This window comes from Argiope bruennichi, chromosome 3 (genome assembly GCF_947563725.1).
Source record: "Argiope bruennichi chromosome 3, qqArgBrue1.1, whole genome shotgun sequence".
Taxonomy (NCBI): domain Eukaryota; kingdom Metazoa; phylum Arthropoda; class Arachnida; order Araneae; family Araneidae; genus Argiope; species Argiope bruennichi.
In genome coordinates this window covers 28,282,504-28,308,990 of record NC_079153.1, presented here as the reverse complement: position 1 = coordinate 28,308,990, position 26,487 = coordinate 28,282,504, and the positions used below count along the sequence as shown (strand labels likewise).

General features: G+C 27.3%; 1 protein-coding gene across 1 annotated transcript; it reads left to right on the top strand.

Moving 5' to 3' along the window:
* On the top strand, positions 1-26,143 carry LOC129963760 (acetoacetyl-CoA synthetase-like). The gene is made up of 18 exons (XM_056078296.1): positions 1-126; positions 1,453-1,584; positions 2,450-2,553; positions 4,340-4,457; positions 6,538-6,648; positions 7,887-7,984; positions 9,436-9,550; positions 12,465-12,537; positions 15,588-15,741; positions 17,471-17,548; positions 18,493-18,685; positions 20,230-20,352; positions 21,645-21,758; positions 22,887-23,015; positions 23,989-24,058; positions 24,197-24,255; positions 24,997-25,199; positions 25,853-26,143. The coding sequence occupies exons 1-18, from the start codon at positions 105-107 to the stop codon at positions 25,991-25,993; spliced, it is 2,037 nt and encodes a 678-aa protein (XP_055934271.1). The 5' UTR covers positions 1-104; the 3' UTR covers positions 25,994-26,143.
* The last annotated feature ends 344 nt before the right edge of the window (positions 26,144-26,487 follow it).

Below are 26,487 nucleotides of genomic sequence, written 5' to 3'. Positions count from 1 at the left end.
GTCACATATGTTCCAGACATTTCAAAGACTTTTGCCATATGTTAAAATTTTTTACTTTAATTTAATTATCTTACGCAATTGCAACTTTAATTTAGAAGTGAGAAATGGATTGCATCAAGAATACCAGTAAGAATAATTAAACTTTCTAGAATTAATCCTGAATATCTGTCTTGATAAAAGATTTGATTTCACTCTTTTGAATTTATTCATTTTATATTAAGCTTTAAATCTTCCATCTATATTTAAACACAATAAATTTTTTAGTTACATTTTTCTGAAACTTTTTTAATTTTCTTAAGAAATTTCTGTGTCAAATTAATTTTATAGTAAAGAGTTTATTTTTATTGTATTGAGTCTCGAACTTAAAACGGACGTTGATAAAAAAATGGCATTGATCTCATATATATTTTTTTATAATTTCCCGTTATTTTAATATAAATCATATTAAAAAATATGAATTTTTTTAAATCTATTTAAATATTGAGCTTATATACACAATATGACAGTTAAGAAATTAAATTGCGCCATAATAGTATTTGTTATATTCAAAAACTCCAATTTTCATAAAAGTGTTTCATTATTTATATTTTGCATTCTTATATTCATACAACAGATCACTATAAATTTTCTTAACAGATTACACCAAAAAAAATGATTAATGCTAAAATTTTGATTTTCAGTATTTACTTGATTACTCAAATTATTGAGTATTACATATTTTACTTTAGTAATTTACAACGAATTTATTTATATAACTTTACAATTTTATTGTTAATTAATTACATGCTAAAAATTTGTATACAAACTTTTATTTATATTTTTATATAAAAATTATAACATTTAAATTGTATTTAATTTTAACATTCAGGACTAAATAATTACATTGAAAAGACATTTAAATTTAATAAAACCTCCTTTTCTCTTGACTAAAAGTTATGAATTATAGACTAATGATTAGAGTAATATTATGAACATTTCGTATTGTTAAGAAGGAAGTAAGGAAAACAAGAGGTATTATTAATATATTTTCTTTGTTTGGAAAGAAACGTATTTTCTCATGAAAACATTTACCTGAAATATTTTAAAATTACACTACATTTCCTAAATTTTAAGCTTGCTATATTCTTTTAGGCGTAATGGATTCCATAGTGTATATTTAATGATTAATTTATAAAAACTAAAATGAAATCTAAGAAATAATACCAAAATCATTTAAACTATTGCTAATCTAATAAACGTCAATATGGAATACTCTAATAATAACTAATTCAAGTGACTTTAATAGAAATGAAGCAACAATGATATGTAAAATCTGTTGCCCGATTTTATATATATATAGCAATTATCACGAATAGAATCCGATGATTTTGTACCTAAGAATCAATATTTAATGTATAAATAACAGCATAATAATTGAGTTCTAAACAATTAAATTGCATTTTTTTTCTATAGATTTGATCCAAAATGGCGTCAAAGATCCAAGGATTAAAACGCACTTTGTCGTCTGGAATAAGAAAATTGAATCAGAAACAGGGCTTCAAAGATTTCAGAAAATTATCGAAAACAAATATAACATCAAATTTGGTAAGCCTTTCAGAATTTGATTAAAAAAACACTTCTGAAATAAGGTGAAGCTGTAAAAAAAATTACTGCATGAGGATAAATTCGATGAATTATTCTTTTAGGTTTAGATGAATTCTTAAAAAGAATTTAAAAGTCAGAATTTTTTTTAGATCCAAAGCAAAAATTAAAATAAAATCCAAAATCTTAAGAAAAAACATTTTAAAAAATATATATATATATATATTTTTTTTTTGGACGGATAAATTTCTGAGAATTGATATTCATTTTAACAAAAAAGCGCTAGCTTATAACATTTAATATATAGAATATTCTTTTTTGTTGGTTTATTTTTCATTTACAGCAATCTTGAAGTTATTGAAAAAGAATCATATTAGTTTTTATTTTCTGTTCTCATAAAATTCGTATGTAAAATATTTTGATTATAACATGATTCGATAAAAATTCCAAAATTATAAATATTATATGTCCATTATTCACTTTAAAAATAACACTGAATGTTTTATTGGCATTAATAAATTAAGCTTTATAATTAAAATTATTAATTAAATTCTTCCATTTGGGGAAGAAATGGTTAACATTACTCTACCAACAGACATATTTATGCATACGCAATTGTCAAAATTTAAATAGCCAAAGCGCAACATAAGTAATTGATTTTTCAGTGCTTTATGCTCCTTGAATGCGGTAACTGAATCAACGAAAATATAAAACTTATTTATTTGAACGTAAAGAATTTTTGCTTTGAAAATAACAAACATTTGCTTATAAATATACCTCTAAAAATTGATATCATTTTTGTATAAAATATTGTTGGTACGTTATTTCAAAATGAAAATATGAAATAATTTTGTTCTTTATTTTTTAGAATCGTACTGGGATTTTCACAAATGGTCCATAGAAAAATTTCCTGATTTTTGGAAAGAAATGTGGAACTTTTTCGACATCATTGCATCTAAACCATACGATAAGGTGAAACAATGAACCTAAATATAAGTTGCAATAATATTTCAGACAAAATAAAGAATTGGTTATCAATATTATTCTTTAAGTGTGAATAAAATTCTTATCTTACGAAATATGCATTCAAAAAACATTTGTGAGGGATAGAAATTATTTCATTGCCTAACAGCTTATGGAAGTTCTGCAGTTTCTTAAATTTTTAACAATTGAAATGAGTGAAGATATTGTTATTTATTACCACTAAAAGATTTTTCTAGTTTGTCCTTTTTGTACAGTAATAAAAAATAATCGTCAGTAACTTTTTATAAGTTCGTATTAAATAAATGTTTTTAATTCTGATATATTTTATTTTCTCGTATCAACGTAGAACATACTAGAAACTACAACAAAATACAACATAAAATAGACTATATCGTGTCAAAATACAACATAAAATATACTAGATCGTATCAAAATGCAACACACAAGAAACAAAAAACATACTAGCTACAAACTTTTTTAAGATATAAATACTTGCCAACGCTCTTTCTGATAACAAGAAATATATAAGTCACATTTTACATTCTCAATGGCAAATGGTGAGACACACAAATTCATAATAAGATTCGTACTATTACACCTACAATAGATCTCTGGAAAATTTTACACAGCAGAAAACTGGACACCATTTTAGACTGTACACGGTTTTCTATATAGCGTCTTAAATTTTTTTTAGAAATCTCATCTTGAATTGGGTGATTGCTTTTCAAAACTCTGTATGTTGTTTTTTAATATGGTCTTTAATCTTTTCAATATTAGGAAAGCCAATCCATTCTGCGGAAGTAGAATTTCGGTATTGAGAAAGAATCATTTTAAATTGCTGCTTATCTCTGTATGTTTTTGATGCTAGTTTTGAGACCGTACTGGGGTACAAAAATGAGGTTTCTGAACTAGATTTCAAGGTTTGTTTTCGAGTGGGGGGCCTTTTTATCAATGAAAATACGTAATTCGGTATATGGATAACATTCTGGATAAAAAAAAAAATTATCAAATGGCATTTCCAACTAGGTCACATGATCTCTATATTCTAAAATGTTTTTTTTAATATTCTAAGAAAGTGAATTTGAGAGGTGTTTTCGCCTACGAGAGTCTTTCAATGTTTAAAGTTGTTAATGTTAAAGGAATGAGATTTGTTCCATAAACTATTCAAATTCACATTCTCTAAAGGTTGTAAAATCTGTCGTGGTGTTTCCCAAAAATAGTGATTTATTTCACCAACTTTTATTTCGTATGCTATTGAGATAGCATACGAATGACTCCATGTAACAATATCAAAGCCCTAAATCAGGCCCATTACCTATAGGCATCACAAAATAAAATTTTGAAACAGCCTTCTTAGCCAATTTTACCACTTTATTTTTCTATTTTGCAAGTGGAGCTAACCAACAAAACCACTATATCTGATGTTCAGTTATATTGTAAAATAATACTTTCTTACATTGTTACAAAATATAATTCAAGAAAACTGGATTGCATAATTAAGTAAATATTATTAATTTGGAGAACAAATAGCTTGTTTATTGGATTTATTTTATACTTTTCTATTTTGAATTTAATTTTACAATGGTTCATTTATTGAATATTTTTGCTTAACTGTAAATCTTATATATATTATTTATTATATTTTTCAATGATATTTTTAATGTATGTAATTATTCCCGTGAATCCAGTTAAAGAAATAATTTATAATCTAAACTCTTTTTAACCCAATCCAATCAAATTCATTCCAATTTCAGTAATTATTTCTTGAAAACAGGTTTTCAGAAAGACAGGAGCTACTATCATAGATAATGAATGGTTCTGCGGAGCAACATTGAATATGGCTGAAACCATCCTCAGGATCAGAGACAACAGAGTAGCTCTATCATATTCTGGTAAGTCTTTGAAACTATTTCCTATTTATGTTTGTTACTCACAATTTTCTATTGTATCCAATATGGTTATTAACGCTTTTATTTTAGCAAATTTTATTTTAGCTTATTTTGTTATTTTAGCTTATTTTATTTATTTTAGCATATTTTTATTTCTTTTACTTTATTTAGCATATTTTTAGTTCTTTTATTTAATTAGCACTTTTTTTAGCGAATTTTGCATTTAAAATAGAAATTTCCGAACTAAAAACTGAAATTTTAAATCAAATATTAAAATCAATTTCCCCTTTTTCAATTATCTTTCTATCAATAATAAATAATATATCTAAATTATTATTGGATTTTCAATCTCTGTCAAAATAATATAGAGGAAATAGATGCAAATTTTGTCGATTTTGAAATAAGAAAAAAAAGTTATTTAATCTTATCCCGTCATATTTAAACTTTTTAAAAAAATGTTATTCCTTTTCTATTCAAAATTAAGAGTTAAGAACAAAATTTCCTTTCTTACTTCTGTTCAATAGACCATTATCCATTACTTAGAAAATTCAAGTGACATCATTATTTTTTTAATGAAAATAACTGCACAAGGTATCTAACGTCTAACTTCACGTTGTTTTAAAATGTACTGTAACATTTAAATTCCTTCATTTCTGAATGATATACATCTGCTTAAATGTTGTGACGTATCACTTGAATATAAACTGCTTCAATGTCTGCCTTTTGGTGGCCCTAATAAATTTAACTATGAAGACGCACTCTATGCTATGCCAGACAGAAACGCTCATGAAATATCAGTACTCCTCAAACAATTTAATGAAACAAAGACGATATGTATATTGTTTATAATTCTAACATGACATACAATTTATGATAATTTCAGCATTTATTATTAAAAATAGTTAAAAAATAAAAATAAGTTTAAGATTTAATAACAAAAAAAATTAAAAGAACTCCCTTTTTTTCCCTCAAAAGTCTTGAAATCGTTGATTTCTATAAAAAAAATTGTTTTCATCTATAAATGCAAATGTAATCCTAATCATACAGTATTTTTAATATAAAAACTAAGTTATGTCGCTAGCTTTACAATTAAGGTTTATAGGAGCATGGAGCGTTAAACATTGTGTACTTTACTCATGAAGCCTCAAATTCACGGATTTCTTAAATTCTTTTTCTTTATAATTTTTGTATATAGTTTCCGAAACGTTGTCTTTTTGCTTTAAGTACATGTAGCATCTTCTACAGCATAACTTTCTTTCTTTGAAGCTCTTAAAACATATACTCGTTAATATAATAAGTTAATTTTCTGTTCTCTCTTCCTTTCCTGTTTCTGTTACGATTTCAAATGAAGATTTAAAAGTGAAAAGGCTAAAGTCTCTAAGAAGGGCCTTCTTCTTTGGTGGGGTTTGTGAAGATAACAAGATCCTTGAATTTATATCAGTAATATTTAAAAGTGAAAACTTACCATCTTAATCCTATGTACCATTTTTTTAAGAATCACACTCTTTCTCTTACTGAAACTCTTGAATATGTTTTTATTATCTGAATCTCCTAATTCTTCTATAGAATCTTCCAACAACGACGGTCATTTTACAACCAACGTTTTTTTATTTCTTGTTTAAATGTCAAAGGAAGCAAAGACTAATTACAATGAGTTGAATACACAATGGTTCGCACTGAAAAAATATACGCACGAAAGCGTGATCGTTGTCTGCTCTGTAAATAAAAAAAAAAATGTCCAGAATTCACCTTAAAAAGCATAAGACGTAAAATTAGAGGCAACTAATGACAGAACTAACCACCTCAGATTTTGAGGAAAGATTGGAATCGTATTTCTTTAAACTTTGCATCAAAATACCTATCCGTGGATTAAACATATTACACATGTCAGACTTAAAATTTTTAAAGCTATATATCAAGTTACAGGAAAGTTTACAAATAATTGTTAACACTGTCAAGTAATATTCCTCCTTTAAGTTGCATGAAATTGTTTTTTTTTTAAACAGAAGCTTATTGAGAGTTAGAAGTGTTTAATTATCATTAATGCAAATGATACTTATCATTGAATGTGTTCAATTTCCAGATGAGTTTGAAAACAAAGGTAAGCTAACATTCGCGGAAATGTTTGAAAAAGTAAAACTTTTCGCCTCAGCATTCCGAAAACATGGTTTGTGCAAAGGAGACAGAATTGCAGGTATTCACGATATTTTTTAAAATATTTTTTACAAAATAATACCCGATAAATTCGCTAAAATTAAATCATTTATAAGTAATGTTTCTGAACTATAATAGCATTAATAGGACAACATCTAGTGATTAGCAATAGTGTTTAGTTAAATACAGTTTTGTAGGGAGCGTGGATAATAGTTACTTAAACTTACTTTTAACATTTTTTTTTTTTTTACAAAACTTTAATCAATTTTCAATCAATCAACGGTTACAAAACTTGAATCAATTTTCTGTTCCAAGAAGAAATACTGTTTGTCAAAGGATGTTTCAAAATTAATTAAATGAAGATACACTTAATCTATTAAATTTCAATAATAACAATTTGGGATAATAATAATATAAAGGAAGTATGTAGATTGGGGAATAATTTAGTTGGTCCCTTTTTCTTTAATTTTCCATCAATGTTTGGACTTTTAAAAATATAAAATTAAAAAGTTTAAACTTGAAAATTGATTCACCGTAAGTACATTTTAAAAAATGACGAGAAAAAGTTTCTTTGTCGTTTATTTTTAATAAATGTTTCTCTTTTTGAAAGTAAATGTCCATAATAGAAAATTGAGTTTTCTACTGTTTACTATCTGTGACATTACTTGTGCCTATTTTTCTTAAAAATACGTTGGCGATACAGAATGTTTTTTTTTAATTCGCTACATAGTTAAGTTTTTTTTTTTAGATATTTAATTAGTTAAATGATAATTTTACTTGTTATATACATCAAATACACCAAAACTGAGGATGGAAAAATTATAGATGAAATTTCTGATTGGAAAATGCCAGTTATAATTTATTGTTGGTAATAACATTTCAATTTTTATTTCGCTTTCGCCTTATTTTCTGGTTGCCTTCACTATAAAGTTTCCATTTGAAATCTCAATCGATCGCCAGTGGCTTCAAAGATGATCTTTGAAAAAGAAGGAGCCTTTAATTGTATAATTTTCAATCATCTCCTAAGAGAATCGTTATATACTCAAATTAATCCAAAAAAATTGGTTGTGTGCTGAAATTATTAAAATAAAGTCAATCAATTGGAAACATTCCTGTGACCACTTGTTTGCATTTATTTTAGTCTACTTAAAATGCGTGTTACACTTTGTACATGTTTTATTTCTCAGATATATTACACAGTAAAATATTTTTGAAAATACATTTATTTATTAATAATATAATATTCAATTTAATAATCATAAATCTCTCTATTTGAAGGCTATATTTCAAATATCAAAGAAGCTCTTTTTGCATTTCTGGCTGCTCTGAGCATCGGCGCTATTTGGGGTGCTGCCATGCCTTATCTAGGACCCAAAGTGAGTTCTTGACAGTTAATATTTTATGGAATGTCATTATTTCTATCATCTCGACAAAGATTTTAAAATAAAACAACTATTCATTCCCCATCTATTACATATCATTTTTTATACATAAGCTCATATTTTAGCACGGAAGTTGAAGTTTCATTAATTTTCTTTCGATTTTTCATCTTTATATATTTTTTTAATTAACGCATTTATGCAAGAAAATCTTTTGCTATTGAAAGTAAATGGTCTTATTTTTTTCTGTTTGGCTCCTTTGTGTACTCTGTTTTAAATTTCATTCTTCTCCATAAGAGCCAAAAGGAGCAAAATTCCTGTCAATTCCTTTCTCTTCTTCTCACTGCTCTTAAATGTGGGTGGGAAAATAGGAATGTATGGTTGGTAAATTACTTGATAAATAAGCAGCTTCTCGCTTCTTCTGAAATAAGAAATCTTAATCTAGATAATAGTGGTCATGTTCTGATGACAGATGATATACAAGACTGTTGGTCCATAACCAATGAATGCTATTTGTAACTTATCTTCGAGGACAATTCAGTGCTAAGTCGGGGAAGTTATGTTATTCTTTGGAGTGATTTCGTTTTAATTTTACTTAAAAAAATTTTATAAATTTTTATTCCATGCAATTGCTTAAAAGGGAATTTCGTTTCTTATTGGTTCTTATTTTCATTCACTTTTCTTAATTTTTCATAGTTTATGTTTATTAGCAAATCATATTCGAATTTCCTATCTCTCGTAACGTCTTAGTAAATTTTGTCAGTAAAATCCCCCATTTACGAAGAGTAACAATTTATTTTTAAGTTATTATACAATTTTGCATTACATTTTATTGTTGGATTACTTAAATTATTATCTAATCTTTTTAATGGTCCACATTTTGTTAATTTGATGTCATAAATTTTTAACCAAATGCTAAATTGAGCATTTAAATTAGATTCAATCTTTGTACCATGAAACGTCATGGACCAACTTTTACTTTGCTTTCGTAACATAAAGTTTGGTTTGTGACATCGTTTATATATGGATCTAAGTGGTGATATACACCAAACTAAGCATATTATGTATATTTTCTTGCCAAATAAGAAACGAAATCTATAACCGATAAAGGATGTATTAATATTGAAATGGTAAACGAAAACAAAAATATCACATAAAGAGAGAATTTATTATTTTCAGTATTTGTATTAAAATTTCATAACTGTATACAAACAGAATTAATTATGAATTTTTAAAAGTAAACATTAAATACCTGCAGATAAATTATTAATACATGATTCAAGTGTCAATTTAAATTCTGTTCAACATTACATTTATTTTGAATTTTTAACTCGCTTTCAAAGATTTTATCATAATTAAATTGATTAAATGTTTATGCAGCCATTGATCTATGTTTTAAAACTTTTTGTGGTGAACTTGATTGCTTATTTGATGATAATTCATTACAGGCGGTATCCAATATGATGAAAGTAATAGAGCCCAAATTCATAATAGTTGCGGATTACTTTCTTTTCCACGAAGAAGAATTCTTCCCTGTTGAAAATTTAACCACAGTTACTGAAGGTAAGTTTTTATTGTCTAAAAATCTTAAAGTGAAAGCAAAAACTATCAAGAAGCAACTATAAAAGAATCATAACATGATACAATATACGTTTTCTTTACGGTTAGTATATTAGATTTTACATCAGAAAATATCTTTTCACTGAGGGTTCACCGTTATTTTAATACTCAATCATTTTATTCCCTTTAAGTAGCTAATCTGTGAATGTCTAATCATTCTGTAATGACCACAGTGTCATTGATCAGTCTATGTATTATAGCCAAAGTTATTGTTAATAGAGAAATATTTGCATATTTATGTGCCTAGAAGTTGAAATCGATTGCAAAATTTATCGTAATGCGCTATAAAATGGTGACACAACATTTGGCAGTTATTGATAATCAAAAATAAGCAGAATACTTTAACTTTATTTTCTACTTTCTAGTTTTTAATTTACAAGACAATTTTATTACTATTATGGAATATTGAATATTGAGTTTTTCACAAAATCACTACAGGATAGCACCTTATGTTTGGAATTACAACTTGATTAAATTAATAGATTAACTGATAACTAAGTCATCAAAATATTAAAATAATGTATTATTATTAAAACAACACACGTGTACATAATTTCGAAACTTTAATACAACAGTAAATAAATGAAATATTGATGACAAAAAATCCATCTTTTCAAACATGAAATTGAATCATTTTCATTCGAATTTAAACGTTGAAAGCATTCTTATTTTTCATCAATAATTTCAAAGTGAGACATGCAAAGTAGTTTTTCACACAAATTCCATCCCTTCCTTGAGCGGAAACCTCAGATATAGGGATGAAAAGCTTCTGGTTTGATAATTACTTCTTGTCAATCTGGTGGCTACAGTAATAATATGGGGTAAGCTATCCCCTGCCGAGGACGGGATGTGTTTCCTATGGAAGGGGTTGTACGTGGCTGGTGATGGCCCTTAGGACTTAATCATAATTCGTGCCTATGTTACTGGAGTGTTCCGATCATTCAGCAATTCAGTGCATTGAGGGAATTAGAGTGATTGTTTGTGATTACAAACATGAAACAAACTAAGTCGAAAGTACTAAATATATATATATATATTGACATTTTAGGATATGAAAGTCATCACAGTTCTCTCCTCAATAATTTATAAACAAATGGGACTTTGTCTTTTCTGCATTTACCATAGCTGCAGCATTCAATCATACATAACAGCTACTTTCACGGATTTAAAACTAATAGTAAAAGAATAAACATGTTTATACAATTGTCCCAACTTTCTTACAAAGATTTTGGCTTCACAGAACATAGGCAGTGGTACGGAATAGATGAATACACATCACTTAAATCTTCTAGAAGATTATTAAATTGACTAAATTTATAGATTTCTTTTGCGAGTAAGTTAGTGGATATGTTTTTACTTCGAGATTTGAGAAAGCCATAACAGAAATGAAATTTCAATTTCTTTAATTAAACATAATTAACATAGCAGTTGAATTCCACAAATTATCTGACAGATGGTTTTCAAATTCTATATCTGAAAGTCCTTACAGTAGTCTTTAATTACAACAATAAATAGTTTCGTGAGCAGTTTTACCTACTATTATCATTTTTTTTATCTTCCACTTCAACAGAAAATTCAGTCTCATATTACGATAAAAATTGTATTTTTCTCTCTTATTTAACAAAAAAAAAAAAAAAAAAAAAAATAAATAAAAAGTTTCAAGCATTTCAATAAATAAAAAGCAGTCAATTTGTGCTCATATGATGCGACTCAAACCATTTCATCAGTTTAACTACAGAATCTGTCGTGCATCCTTACATGGAAAAAGGGCATGCCAACATGAATCCCAGATATGTGCGATATCCCAGCAGAAAAACAACTACTTTTACATGTTTACGTAAGCAATAAATTTATATGCTGTTATTTAAGTAGTATGATTTCATTCCGCTCAAAGCAAAAACCTTCGGTCAACTCTTAAAACGTGTCCTTCATCTCTTCCATCATGTATTCGCTGACTACATAAACCTTAAAGAATCTTCTATAAACACAAGCATAACTAAAAATACGAAATCTCACAAATTGAAATAGTATAGCTAATTTCGATAAATGACCAGTCTTCTTTAAAGGAAAAAAATATCTGCATTTGAAGCTATGGTTAGGATGTTTCTTAAAGATATAGACATTACTTTACAGTGAACAACTATTTTGAATTTTATTTCACTAATGACGAATCAGGAGTTGTGAATGTTAAACTCTATAGCGATAGCATCTTAGAGGAAAGATTTCTGTTATTAAAGAAATAAGAATATGATCATTATCCGCTACTGATTATATGTCTAGAAAATACCTCCACCATCATGGAAGCATTTCAATCAATATTAAAAAAATATAAATAATCAGGAAACTCTTCTAATATAATTGGGTTATTTTAAACTATCCTGTAAAATTCATAAAAGTAGAAATATAAGAACATCATCTGTAGTAGAAAACTAAAGAAAATTTATTGAGAATGTCCGGTTTAATTAATAAAAATGTAATTGAAATGATTTAATTTTATAATTTAAGAGTCTTAAATTTATTAATTAAAACAAATTAATAAATTTAATTTAATTTATTTAAATTAATTTAAATAAATTTGCATTTTGCATTAAAATAAATTTATTTTAATGCAAAATTCTTTATTAAAAGAGTTATCATATATTGATAAGAAATGTGCAGCATAATCTTATCACTCTGTGCACTTTTGTACTTTTTGTATTAATTTTAAAAATTTTTGAAGCTGTAACTTTCTCTTTCATTTATTTTGTTGCATCCTTGTATGAAAACTAATTCGTTACTCCTAATTATATTATATGAAAAAATATTTATATTAATAAATTTCGCGTATTTTTTTCAAAAATTGAAAATTTAATTTTAGGTCTGCGAAATTTGGAGAAAATTATTATTGTACCTCAGACAGAAAATACAAATTTTTCCAGTATTCCAAAAGGGTAAGTATTTTCGTCTGAATTTAACTGAAGACAATGCATAGTTATAAGCACTTATTTTTCGAAAAGCTCTATTATATTAACACTTAAGAAATAATTTATACATATAACAAAGCTCAATGTGTGTGCGCGTCTTGGTGCTCTACAGGTCAGACCGCTTGACCTACAGGTACCAAATTTGGCAAGTGTATATCTTGTAGGCCGAAAATGTGCACCTCGGAGCTATTTTTTGATTTTTTTAATTAGAATTTTAATTAATTAAAAATGAAGCGAAATTTTGACGTTTTTCCGCTATAAATTTCGAAAATATTACAGCACAAAATTGATTTTTACATCATATTGAAATTCAAAAACTTCTGCTATTGTTTTAACCAGCAAATTAATTTCTATTTGTAATGAATTTTTAAAAAATAATTTAATTCTATTTTTCAACAATTTATTCTGCACAAAATAAAAATTTAATTTAAACTACGAGAACACGTTATGCGTCAAACGCATTCCCATCACATTGGCAAAAGCTCAGATTTAAAGATAAATTAAATATTATTAAAAATTAAACATATAAAAATGTAATTTTTAGCACGTGATTCTATGATATTAAATATTGTATTTCCTAAAAAGTAATGAAATGAAAAGTTTTCTTTGATATTTTGCAAAATATAAATTACTAATTCAATGAAACAGTTTTATTTAAGGCAAATACGGGTTAATATGTACAAGATATCTACTCTAATTGGATCCCAACAGCTCATGTGTGAGCTTCCAGTGATAGACATACATCTTCTCTTCTAATCTAAGGGTCTAAATGAAATAAATTATATTTTACTTAAATTGTACCAATAAATGTTAATATCTTACGAATTTTAAATTTTTACATATATCCTCTATATCTGTAAATCATATTTAACAAAATATTCTTGAGACAATAAAAAAGTTGTATTTTAATCACCTAAATCATTCCCTAAAGCTGGCCGATTTTTGAAAATTTGAATATCACTATTCTATGAAAACGGACTATTTTAGATCACTTCACCAACCGTCTGAAAGAAGCCAATCACCTCCTAGGGTTTCTTAAGAGTGATTGGCCTAGATTATGAAAATGTTGTTTGTTCTAATATTGTAATATTCAGAACTTAATAAATCGGTCAGATTTAATCGTAGAAGATAGAAACATTTATTTATTTATTTAAAAGTTGGAGTGTCAAGAATATATAGCAGAATATGATTACTTAAGACCATAAGACTGCGAAAAATGATGAAGTTTAAATTTTAGAAAGTATATTTATAAACCATACAAATAAAATATTATTGACCGCATATACATATATACTTTAAAAATAAAGCTAAAAACTGAGTTTTACAATGAATCCGTGAAATTTTTGAGGAATAATTCTTTGGAATATTATAAATTATGAAAATTATTCTGTAGTGCGCATAAGACTTCAAAGCCGAACGACTCTGCTTTTAGTTATCATTTTTTTAAGAATGCTTGGAATCAGTAAAAACAATGTATTTATATTAATTGTAGTTTCATCATTTCCACTTAATTTTAAAATTGAATTTTATGGGAGGGGATAGAAAATTGGAGAGATATATGTAGTACAATGAACAGAATGGCTTAAGGCCTACATAATAGTATAAGTGAATGATATGACTATCAAAATTTGAAATCTAGAAATATTTTGCAGAAAAACTTATTATGAAACCAAGTTACATAAAATATTAATTGAACATTTTAAGCTGCATTAATACTGGCGAACCGGCTGATCATCAAAGGCTGTTTATATTGAATAAAATTAGCACATATAATATAAAATTAGCACATATAATATAAAATGAGCACACATAATATAAAATTAGCACATATAATATAAAATGAGCACACATAATATAAAATTAGCACATATAATATAAAATGAGCACACATAATATAAAATTAGCACATATAATATAAAGTGAGCATATTACAAACATAGACTTTTGAAAAATGCTATTTTAATCAACTCAATTTAAAAGCATTAAAAAAAGTAACAAGAATTATCGAAAGACCTGTTATTACTTATAGCGGATGAAGTTTGTTCCAGTACACATTTCATTTTCCACAGAATTTTACCTTCCTTCTTGGTAGCTAAGAATTCCATGCCATAACACTCTTATGAAGAGTTATTTAAGAAATAATAATGTTTTAAAAACATACCCTTACTAGTATAATAGAAAATTATATTATTTATTTTTAGTTTTTATTTGATAATTCTTTATTATAAAAGATAAGAAATTTCAAAATCAGCTTTGAAATTTCTCAAGTTCATTACTTAATGATGTAACTTTTCTGTACATAATAGAAGAGTGTATTCGAAAATATAAAAGAGCGCAAAATTTCAAAATGTTAGCAAATCAGAAAGAGAGTGAAAAATAGATTATAATCTTATATTAATTTTTTTTTTTTAACTGAAACAACTTCTATTAAGAAAAATAAAATAAAACGTTTAATTATATCTGCTTTGCAAGGCATCCTGGTATGTTTCTAGTTATGGACGCTTAATTCAATTCGCTTCAAAATGACTGGCATCATTAATTTCCTTTTATTACTTTTTGTGCTTTGTATAACTGAGCTTTTTTAAGAATATTCCGTAGAAAACTATTAGTTGCATGCTTGTCATTAAGTAACATCAAAGAAAATATATTAATAAAATGAAATTACATAGATACTCATATCGATTTTTGATTCGATTGATATTCATCTTCCTAAATTGTAATATTTTTTATTAGAATATATGACTTTTCATTTCTTGAATGATAAAGAAAGAACCTGTCAACTGACTATGAAGAAAGATGTTATGTCTATGTTATCACATATGAATAGCCCATTCTTTTGGTCTTTGTATTACTTTAGAGAAAGCTTTTATTGTAAAGTTTTCCTCATTTTCTAGGAGTTAAAAATGTTGATTTTCCTAAACACTTAATAAATTTATTAGTTTAACATATTTTAATGCCTTTTTTTATATTTACATTTATTTTGCACTATAATTCTTTAAATAACAAATTTTTGTTAGAATTCTGTTAGAAGACTTTTTGGAGAGTGGAAGATTATCCGACGGTTTCGTGCCAGATTTGGTTTTTGAACAACTTCCCCCCAGCCATCCAGCCAGCATTAACTTCACGTCTGGTACTACCGGCATTCCAAAAGGGGTGGTGCATTCACAAGTGGTGGGTAAAATATTTTTAAAGAGACAGCCTGGAATTTTTTAACTTTATCTCTAAACTGAAATAAAACCTTTTCGGCTGTCCTTATTGTGCTGTATTCAGTAAAATAAAAAGCTACTGTAACATTTTTTTTAAATAGAAAAAATTCAGGACAAATATCTTATTTTAAATTAATTAATCAAAGAATAGCATGTGATTTAAATTTTAACAAAATTAATTTCATATATTTAATGCATGTAATAAATGCATTTTTAGAGTATTCAAAGCTATCTATCTATGAGTGTATTTTATTCCATTTAAGAAAAAGATACCTGATTAAATTACTTTTCATCAATAATGAACTGCAGTGATCAATTTTGCATGTTGGTTTTGTTTCAGAAGAAAAATTCTAAGTACCTCGATTTAGAACATTAGGCCGTTTTTTTTTTAATTTCTTGTATATGAAGTGTGCAAAGAAAAATTATTGAAATCATAAAAAAAGTGTATCTTAACATACTGAAGAACCTCCTTGTTTCAGTCATCCATGAATCTGAAAAACTCATTTTTCGAATTATGTCTGTCTGTGAACTCGATAATTCAAAAATACTTATCTAAACAGATGAAATTTGGTTCGTGGTTTTATTTTACACCGATTTTGTAGATTTCAATGAAATTTTAAGCAAAACTCATTGAGAGGAAATTACTTTACCTGTCTGTTCGAGTCATAACATAATAGAATAGAAGTTGAAATTTATACTTATATTTATCACTAAAAGTATAAATCTATATCAACTTCTGAATCAAATCCATCAAAGGATTAACCGTCTGTTTGTACATATTCAGGCATGTAAACACTATAACACAAAAATACTGTAGCTTAGAAAATAAAATTTCGTATACAGTTTCAGAATCTGTAGATCTTTTATTAATTTTTGAGTAAAATCTACCAAAAGATTGCCCAGATTGATTACCCATCTCTACCTTCGTGTTCGTAGAAACGTGATAGTTTAAAAATGCAAAGACTTGACTGTACATGAAATTTGGGCGTTCCTTTAACCGCTTATCTGTTTTGTCCATATGTCATGCGTGCATCAATTTATCGAATTTTGATAGCTGTAAGCAAAAATTAACCATTCATAACGATTATAATTCATTATTAAAATGACTTCGAATACATAGTTAAGTCAAGAATTCAATGGATTCCCATTTGAATAAAAAAAAATAAGTATTCCGATAATAGACGGTGTCATCTTATTAGATAGTAAAGAAAACAAAATAGTTAAGTGGTTAACATTTAATATGTAGTATAGTATATAGTGTAGAGTTTTATCAAATTTTGAATTAAATCTGTCAGGTGGCTGATCGTCTGCTTGACTATACATTATAATGAATGCAAATGCAGTAGTTCAAAAATACAACAAGTTAAATAAATGAACTTTAGTATGTCATCTCATTATTACAGTTATAGTTCTATGTCAAATTTTGGTTCAAATGATCGAAGGAAAGTCGTCAAAATGCAAATTCAATTTTCTTTTCTACACTTCACAAAACTTCCATGTACGAGACTCTGAAAATAAAAATCTATGCACTCGTGATGCTCAAGATCTTTTCTAATGTGTACACTTTTAGGCGGAAGAAGGTGATAACACCTTTATTACGCAGCGTTCAAGAATGTTTTGGGGAGACAACAAACTTTTCATTCTTTATTAAGTTATTCTTGTAATTTTCATTAATTATTCATTTTATTTCTTAGGCACTCCTTGGATTAATGAGAGATTATGTTTTACATCTAAATCTGAAAAATGGTGATGTAATTGGTAACTACAGCCCGGTGAGTTCTGCCTTTTATTATATTTCTTTCATGCATTTTCAAAAGCAAATCAAATTGGCAATGTATAAAAGGCAGCGAGAGTCTTTATCATTGAAATATAAAGAATTTACAAGCGGCTTCAGAATGGTACTGAATTTTTATTATTATAGTATGCTGTTTCTGCCCAAAAATTTACTTCATTCCATTACGAAAGATAAAGATAATCGTTTTTATGAAATGATATCACTTTCAGAGAGAGAAATTAGAATGTTTTTTTTTTCTTTCTTTTAAATAACTGATTTCACCTTATCAAGAATCACAAGAATATCCTTTTTTTTAAAGAATTTGCTTATATTTTAAATATCGCAATCTTTAACACGCAATTTATGATTATTCTTTAACAATTTTTTTGTGTACTTTATAACTGAATATAACCATACTCTTACGATGCGTGTTTCTTGGAGGATATTCTTTCAATGCGGCCTGTAATATTCATCGTAAGGAACTCTAAGGCGGCTTCAAAGACCCACAAAATGTCTGATATGCATACTCCAACACAGTGAAGCATGTGAATGATTAAGAATTTATTTGTTGTGAACTGAACCTGTGTATTTAATCTCCATGTGTTATTACGATATCTTAAAATAAAAGTAGCAGTTATTTTTACAAATTATTGGTTATCATTTCTGAACCCTCATGTAACTCTCTAACCAATTAAGATAGAATTTTGAATCACTCTGTAAATCAAATGTTCCCCAATCACTTAAATATTCCTCAATCGGCGTCTTCTCAAATATTATAAAAAATGCTGGCAGATACTGATGCCTTAATACTTTAGAGGTCAACTAAAGGTCATAAATAGCAATGAATCCACTAATGTGAATTTCATGTTATCTTTATTCATCATGTATTAACTTTATCACTGAAATACAAAAAATTTTGACTGTTTTGTTAAAATAACACAGGCTGGTTGGGCTGCCTGGATCTGTCCCATACCAAGTCTCGCTTTAGGGGTGAAACAGTTCTTATTCAACGGCAGTCCTTCATACAGAGGTAAAGGTCGAAATTTTTGGGATCACTTATCGGAAAACGAAGTGACTTATATTTTCATCTCAGCTGGTGACGTCAATGAAATGGAAGAAGTGAACATTGTTCCAGGTATTGATAAACAATAATTGTTTTTTCTTTGTTCTTATTTTTTTTATTTCTTAATATTTATCATATTTAGTAATTCTTGTTTTAAATACTACCGAATCTCATCAGTTTCTTCTCAAAATTTTTGTTACAGGGAATTTTCATATGAGCTCGCCGTTAAATTAAAATTATTCGATTAACTATAAATTATGTTGTGAAAATATAAAAACGTCGTGTAATCACTAAGAATGCTGAACTTAACGAAGTTTCAGAAATCCAGCATATTGTAAAAGAAGTAAAAAAATCGATTACTTAATTCCAACTTCATTGATACCAAATTTACAAACTTAAAATGGAGTTAAATAAAAGCATAAAGTAACAGCACAAAGTTAAGTAGCAGCACTAAGCTTTCAGAAAGAAAACATTGAAGATCACGATTCAGAAAGAGAATTCACTCGACACCATGTTCAACTCAGATTCCGCGTCTCGGGGTTTTATAGCCTCTATATCAAAGCCTCCAATGCTGTAGAACAATAAAAATTAGAATTCGAGTCCTAATAGAGGTATTACAAAGATTCTCGAATATTATATATCCTTTATTTTTGTCGGCAAAGTAACCAAATAAATTACCAGTTCACAAAATTGGTCGCCAAGTGTTTCGGAAGGTTGGAGCCATTGACCTGGCAACATGCAGCACCTATTAGAGCTATCTATAAAATTTTCTTCCTTACAAAGAAATCAACTGTGCAAGGAATCAACGTTAGAAATTGATAATATTATCACAAAAATTCAATTTTTTTCCTGTAACTTCGACTTTCAAAACAAATCGAAGACTTCATTGGTTATTTATTTCGAAATCTTAGGAATCTTTAGGAATTACCAAACTCAACCCATGAGTCTTTAATTCCATATAAAAATAATTAAAAATTCTGGTATCTGAACCCTGAATGACAAAATATTTCTGGAGAGAGTTGACCGACTAATTTTAAAGTGACTTTGTTTTTGAAGACAAACAGTAATAATTATTTCCATCAAAATATTCATTGTTTTTTTTCCTTATATTACATTATTTTTTTTACATAAATACAGTTGTAAAACTTTTGTACTTTTAAACAAACTTTTTTGGAAAAACAGGAAAATAAAATCGAATATAGTAGTTAACCCTTTAACCACTAATTAGGCCCAATCGACAGCGCAAATTTTATATTGGCTTGCTAGTTTCTGTTTCAAACAAGAAGCGCAGTATGTAAAACATGAACAATTTTGCTGATAAATCATTTTAAGTCGTCTTATCCTCCTCGTTTGAAACAGAAACTAACTAACCAATAAAGAATTTCAACGGCTGATTGGCAGGGTCAGTAATGAAAAGGTTAATCACGTGACGTGGCAACTGATGCATTATTAGATCTCCCACCGATTCTCTAAACTGTGTTATCTCAAATTTGTCTTCTTACTTTTCGTAGTTTACAGTAAATTACATATTCTTAGTAAAATGAATACAACTCTATTAAGTAACTATTTTTTTCTGTATAGTAATATTCTAAATTTCATGAAATATGGTTTTTTAGGTCCTAATACAAATCTCGATTGTTTAAAAATTGTCTCAATGAGCTCGAGTCCACCTAAACCTAGAAACTACAACTTTCTTCTTAATAAGGTTAAGAAAGATCTTTACGTTGGATGTATGTATGGTACGTATGCTCTCTTATGTAACATATTACTTTCTTGCATCCATATTTTAGATCTTATTACATTAAGATGCAAAATATTTATGGATGAAAGAAAGATGTTTTATTAAATCAAATGATGATTGGAATTTTAATATTTGAATTATACCGTTATCCACAAATTAAAATCATTTTATTCTCTCCAGATGTCGCCTTGGATGTGTTTGTATGTCAGTCATTTGACGGTTTATCTATGTATTTTTGAGACCAAAATAGAATAATTTTCGATAGATTTTTTAGAGTGAGAGAGACGGAGTGAGTGTAAAAATCTTGATCGAATCCACAAATGCTCAACAAAAAAAAAATGAAAGAAAGGAGAAACAATGGAGAAAAAATATCCAGTTTCCCAAAATTTCCATGCAATTAAAGATAAAAATAAGGATAATTCAAATTAGACTTACGATCGTCTAAGCCTAACGATCAACTTTTACACTATAAATTATTCGACTGCTAAATTTCTTTAAAGTTAATTAAAAATGTTAGTTAAGTAAAAAAAAATTTTAATTAGTTAAATTAAGTTAAAAATTAATTTTAAAAAAATACTAGTTGTTGATGAATTTGATTATCAACAAGTAGGTTTGATTGGTTTTGAAATAACTGATCTCTCATCGGATGTATTTTCTATCCCAATCAAACAAAAAATCTTGAGTAATTTTAGTTGGAATTACTTTAGGGAGAGATTTTTGTTATCATTTAAATCTTCTGAAAAGTTCCTACATTTACCTTCCTCCTTGCTGACGAATATATATATATATATATATATATATATATATATATATATATATATATATATATATATATATATATATATATATATATATATATATATATATATATATATATATATATATATATATATATATATATATATATATATATATATTATCCAAATGTATAAGAAAAACAAAGTATGCAATCAGAAGTCAGATAATTATCAAAAAAGTCAAGTATTTTTGTATTTCAATGAAGTATCAATAAAGTCAATAATTATTTATAATTACAAATAATTCTTTTAATGTTGGAATAAAAAAAAAATTACGATTAAAAAGAAATCATTGAATAGATATTTTTAAATAGAAAATTAACTGAATTTTCATGAATATTTTTTCAAAATATTCAGATGCCTTTTACAGTCTCCAGAAATTTAACGATATGTAATAAGTGTTCCAATTTAGTCAGAGTATGCGAGAAATACAAGGGAAATGCATTTCCCCTTAGTAACAATGATGTTTATGCAATTTTTTTCCAATTTCTAGGAGCCACAGAATTTTTAGCGACCTTGTCAGCTAACAATTTTAACATGCCAGCTTATGCATGCGAGAGCCAAATTCCTGCGTTAGGAGTGGATCTGCACTGCTTCGATTCGAAAGGTGAATTAAATTTATAAATTTTACTTAAATTCATAATTATCTACACTGATTACACTAAACTGAATTATGCTGTTGAAGTTTAATATATCCTAAATTAAGTTTTCTATATCCTAAATTCGTTAAAAGTGACTTCTATTTAATGAAATCTTAAATTCTGTTTTTAATGGGAAAATTGTTACACTAAAATGAAGGATTTTTGGCGAGTTTTTAATGTCAGCATTGCCATAAAGCAGTTATCGTATGCTTTTGATTTACATTTTCAATTTTCTTAGACCCAAAATTTCTGGATTTGAAAGACTCATAATAAAACTAAATACTATTGCGTACTTCGATATTACAAAATATATAGAGTCAAAATTGATTCTAAAATGATAGACTTCTCTAAAATGGTTGCCGAATGGGAGATAGTTATTTTATTCGATGCTATTTTTAAATATTCGTTTAAGCTTAAAGATAAATCATAACCACTAAATTTAATAAAATTCTGTAATATTGCATGCAATTATCATGTGGCGTTAGTTGAAATTTACTTTGATGTATCGGAGTTTGTCAACAAAATGGCAACCCAAACATTCAAACGGGTACTTTTCCGTTAGCTGGGCGCAAATGTCGCCAATTGTGAACCAAACGTGAATTTAGCGTAAGAAATTTGGCGGAATTCTACATTATTTGGCGATTTCTCGCTTGCGCCCGGCTAACGGAAAGACCGTCAAACGGAATAGTTTTGTTAACAGTCCTTTCCGGACAATAGAATTACATTGTTTGCCTTAGTAGTTATCGCTTTTTTTGCATTTAGCCTGTAGCCGATAAGAAGGGCATCTTAAAGTAAATTTTAACCCTTTCATCTCATAAAAGAATTATTGTAACAATATACGTTAATGTACGATTAACAAAAAGTTTTGAATATTATTTTGAAAATTAAAGTCTGGTTGATAAATCTTCTCAAGAAAAGTTTAAACCTGGTTTCCTTGATCATATATTTTTTCAAAAATATAGAAAATTTAAGATAGTGTTGATTGACCACTTATTTGATCATTTCAAAATTAATAGCTGCAATAAATATATTTAATTCATCTGGAGTATAGTTTGAAAATTCTCATAGAGTATTTCTTCATTCGATTTTGTCAGGCAACTCCATCGTGGGTCAGCGAGGTGAGATGGTGATTACAACGCCAACTCCATCTTTCCCGATTTATCTATGGGGTGATAAAAACAATGAACGGATGCGGGAATCTTACTTCAACAAATATGGAACAGGTAATCGTTTTAAAGGAAAATGCGTGATAAATTTCTTGGAAATTATCCTATAAGATCGAGTTCTCAATGATCCAAAAGCTTGCACCGCCTACAAAACAAGATGTTTCTTCTATAACAAATTACACATTATCTATATTTATAACTTATTATTCTTGTATTGGAAATGACTATCATCCAAAGTATATCTCGGAGCACACTCAGTTTAAAAATAGAATCCATTAAAGTTTAAGTCCAATTTCATTCTTTGATGCATATCGTTTTGAAATTATGATTATTTAAATTTTTCAATTATGATGATATCAATAAAAAAGGTCAAACTGAAATAGCATTCAAAGTAGAAATATAGGAGCCAAGATTATATCATGTAGACAAATTTTGTTCAAAAGAGAGAAAAAATAACTAATGTTATTTTACCTATTCCTCAGAAAAAAGTATTGTCGTGAAAGTTATAAAATGATTCAAATATTGCCTTATCTGTTATTTTTTTCTCACAACAATGAGCTTTTGAAAAATGAATCTGGGCATCCTTTGAAATTATATTCTTTTTCTTTGCTACTTTCGCCTTTGTAATACTCATTTATAATTAAATAATTTAACTTAAAAATAGCAGTGCAAAATATGAATATAAGTTATTATATTACTTACAAGTAAATTTATAAGAGAAATATAACTTAATTTTATTTTTATGATTTAAAAAAAATAATTTTAAAACTCTCATTTGAAAGAAGGAGCAAATTTTGACGGATCAATTTAGTATGTTAACTTTTTTGTTCATCCAACTTGCTTTTGAAATGAAAATTCACAGATAATTTTATTCAAAAAATTAAATAGAAAATTACTATCTCTTCTAAAAAGTAGAATTGATTTACTGAAATATATATGATTTACTGGTTACAATGGAAGTCATAAATGTATGAAAACATTCTATATATTCCACTCCACGTCATTTTAAATCACTTTTTTTCTAAAATAGGAGTTTGGTGTCAAAATGATGAAGGCTATTTTAATCCCGAAACAAAAGGATTTGCCATAATAGGAAGAAGGTAAGCGCTCTAAAATTAAAATTTGGTGCAAACTTCTTAATGATGAGTACATTCATCAGTAAAAGATTTTACCGTATCTAAAATATTTACATCATTTAGGTTCTCGCATTGTTTCTCATTTTATTTTCCCCAACATAGCGACACTGTTTTGAAACAATATGGCGAACGTTTGAGTCCAGATGATATATACGGTGCAAGTAAGTGATCAAAAAATATTAATTGCAATTTGTATCATATCGTAATTTCTGAATGTAGTTGTAATTAAGATTGAGTTTCTATAACGTATTAAAGAAGTTCTCTCCAATCTCTCAGCATTTTTTCTGTCCTTTATTCCCTTTTAGTTCACTAGATGGCAGCATGATACAAACATATTTTCCTCTACTTTGGAAATGAATATATCTTGGTCAAAGGTGACAATTTCAAAATGCAGGAACAAAATATGTAAATTTTAAATAAAAACTGCACAGCTTAAATTTAAGTCACACAATATAAATGAAACTTCATATTTGCAAATCACAGATTTCTAATCGTTTCCCTCATCTTAATAACAGCGTACATTTTAGAAACCAAATTGGTATAAAGTAATATTTACTATATCATTAATATTCTAGAGCTGTTATAGAATTTCCCAAATTTTAGAATCAATAATTTTGATTTATAAAAAGGAAATAAATATCTCGTCAGATTCAAAATTATTCTTAGATCGGTTTTGGAGTTAATTATTATGGCTCAAATACGATAAATGGTAACAGAGAGATCCTGGATATTAAGATCCTGAAACAAAGCAAATTTCCTGTTTTAACTCGAATCTTTTCTTTTAAAAAATTTAAGATGAAATTAAGTGCTTCTAAAGCATAAAAGTAAACTTCATCAACTTTTATAATAAAGGGATCCGTCCAATCGTTACAATAAAGTGATATTTATATATTTATTGACAGTTGATCACATCAAAGAATTGCAAGACTACATTTGCGTGTGTCAAGACTATATTTGCGACGACCCCAGGAATATCCTTTTCGTCCAGCTCAAAAAAGGGTGCGTGTTCACTCCAGAACTGAAAAAGAAAATCGAGCAAAGTATTCAGCAGGAACTCTCCGCAACAGGTGTTCCAGAAGTGATTATGGAAGTGCCAGGTATCCCGGTAAGTCTTCAGTTCCTGAGTTATGGACTCAGAAATAATTAAAATGAAACTGTTAAATATATGTCCTTCAACTTTTGGTATCGGGAACTAAGTTAAATAAAACTACTTAACTTTATTAGATAAAATTTCAGCTCACATCCAAGTTTTCTGGTGTTGCAATATGATTTCAAGTTTTTTAAGATTATAACAATGAATATCATCTATAAAAAATGTCTACATTTAATAAAATACTATCAATAACAGAATATTTTCTAAATATGATCTATAAATTGCTTGATATTCCATATACAATGTGAATATCATACAAAAACTCTACATGATAGGACATGAAATCTAGAAAAACCAAATAAGAAATACTTGCTTTTTCTATAATAAATTCTCAAAAAGCTATTTTTTATTAATTTTAATTAAAAATTAATCGGAACTGTAGTGTTTTTCTTCACTAATTCCCGAAAATATCGTCGCATAAAAATTAGTTATACAGCCTTCTAACCGTTAAATAGAAAGCTTTTTAATGGTATAAATTTTATTTTGTGATTATTTTAGTAATTTTATTAAATTTTTGAAAATTTTTCAATATATTTTACTACGATATTTTGCATTGTTTTAATTATTTTAATTGCATATATAAATAACATACAATTTTATTTCAGCGCAATATCAATAACAAAAGGTTGGAGAGCATTGTCAAGAAAATTGTGATGACAAACACCATTCCTCAAGTCATGAATATCAGAAATCCAGACTGCCTAAAATACTTCTGTGACATTCCAGAAATTCTAAATTATAAGTGAATTGGTGTTTAGTTTTGATGTCATAATTTTCATATATGATCCGAAGGATTAAGTGCATGCTGAATCTGTGCTCTTGCCATTGAGTGAAATGAAACATTAAATAGATATTTGTATTATTGTATCTTAAAATAAAATAAGAATTTGTTTCGATTTTAATTTTTTTATCATACGATTCTCATCTCGTTATTATCTCTCATGCATTCCTTTCAGAATTTTGATATGAAAAGGTCTGTTTATTACAAAATAAGCGATTTTCTTTTGCTCTATCATCAAACTATTTTCCAACAGAATTTACACATAACTGCGACTAGGGATTGCAATACCGGACCAAAATTTCAATACCGGTATTCGGTATTTTTTAAATCTTAATACCGGGATACCGGTTTTAATACCGGTATTAGAAATTTTAGAAAAAGAAAGAAAACACAGGTGTTTCTTTATTTTATTTGCCACTTTTGTTAGAGAGTGTAAACATCACAAACTTATAAATTTGC

Bases quoted from the DNA above. Each gene is read 5' to 3' on its own strand.
- LOC129963760 (XM_056078296.1), top strand. From the start codon at position 105: ATGGATTGCATCAAGAATACCA. The intron at 6,649-7,886 runs GTATTCACGATA...CTCTATTTGAAG, and splicing joins CAAAGGAGACAGAATTGCAG to GCTATATTTCAAATATCAAA. The intron at 15,742-17,470 runs GTGGGTAAAATA...TTTATTTCTTAG, and splicing joins GGGTGGTGCATTCACAAGTG to GCACTCCTTGGATTAATGAG.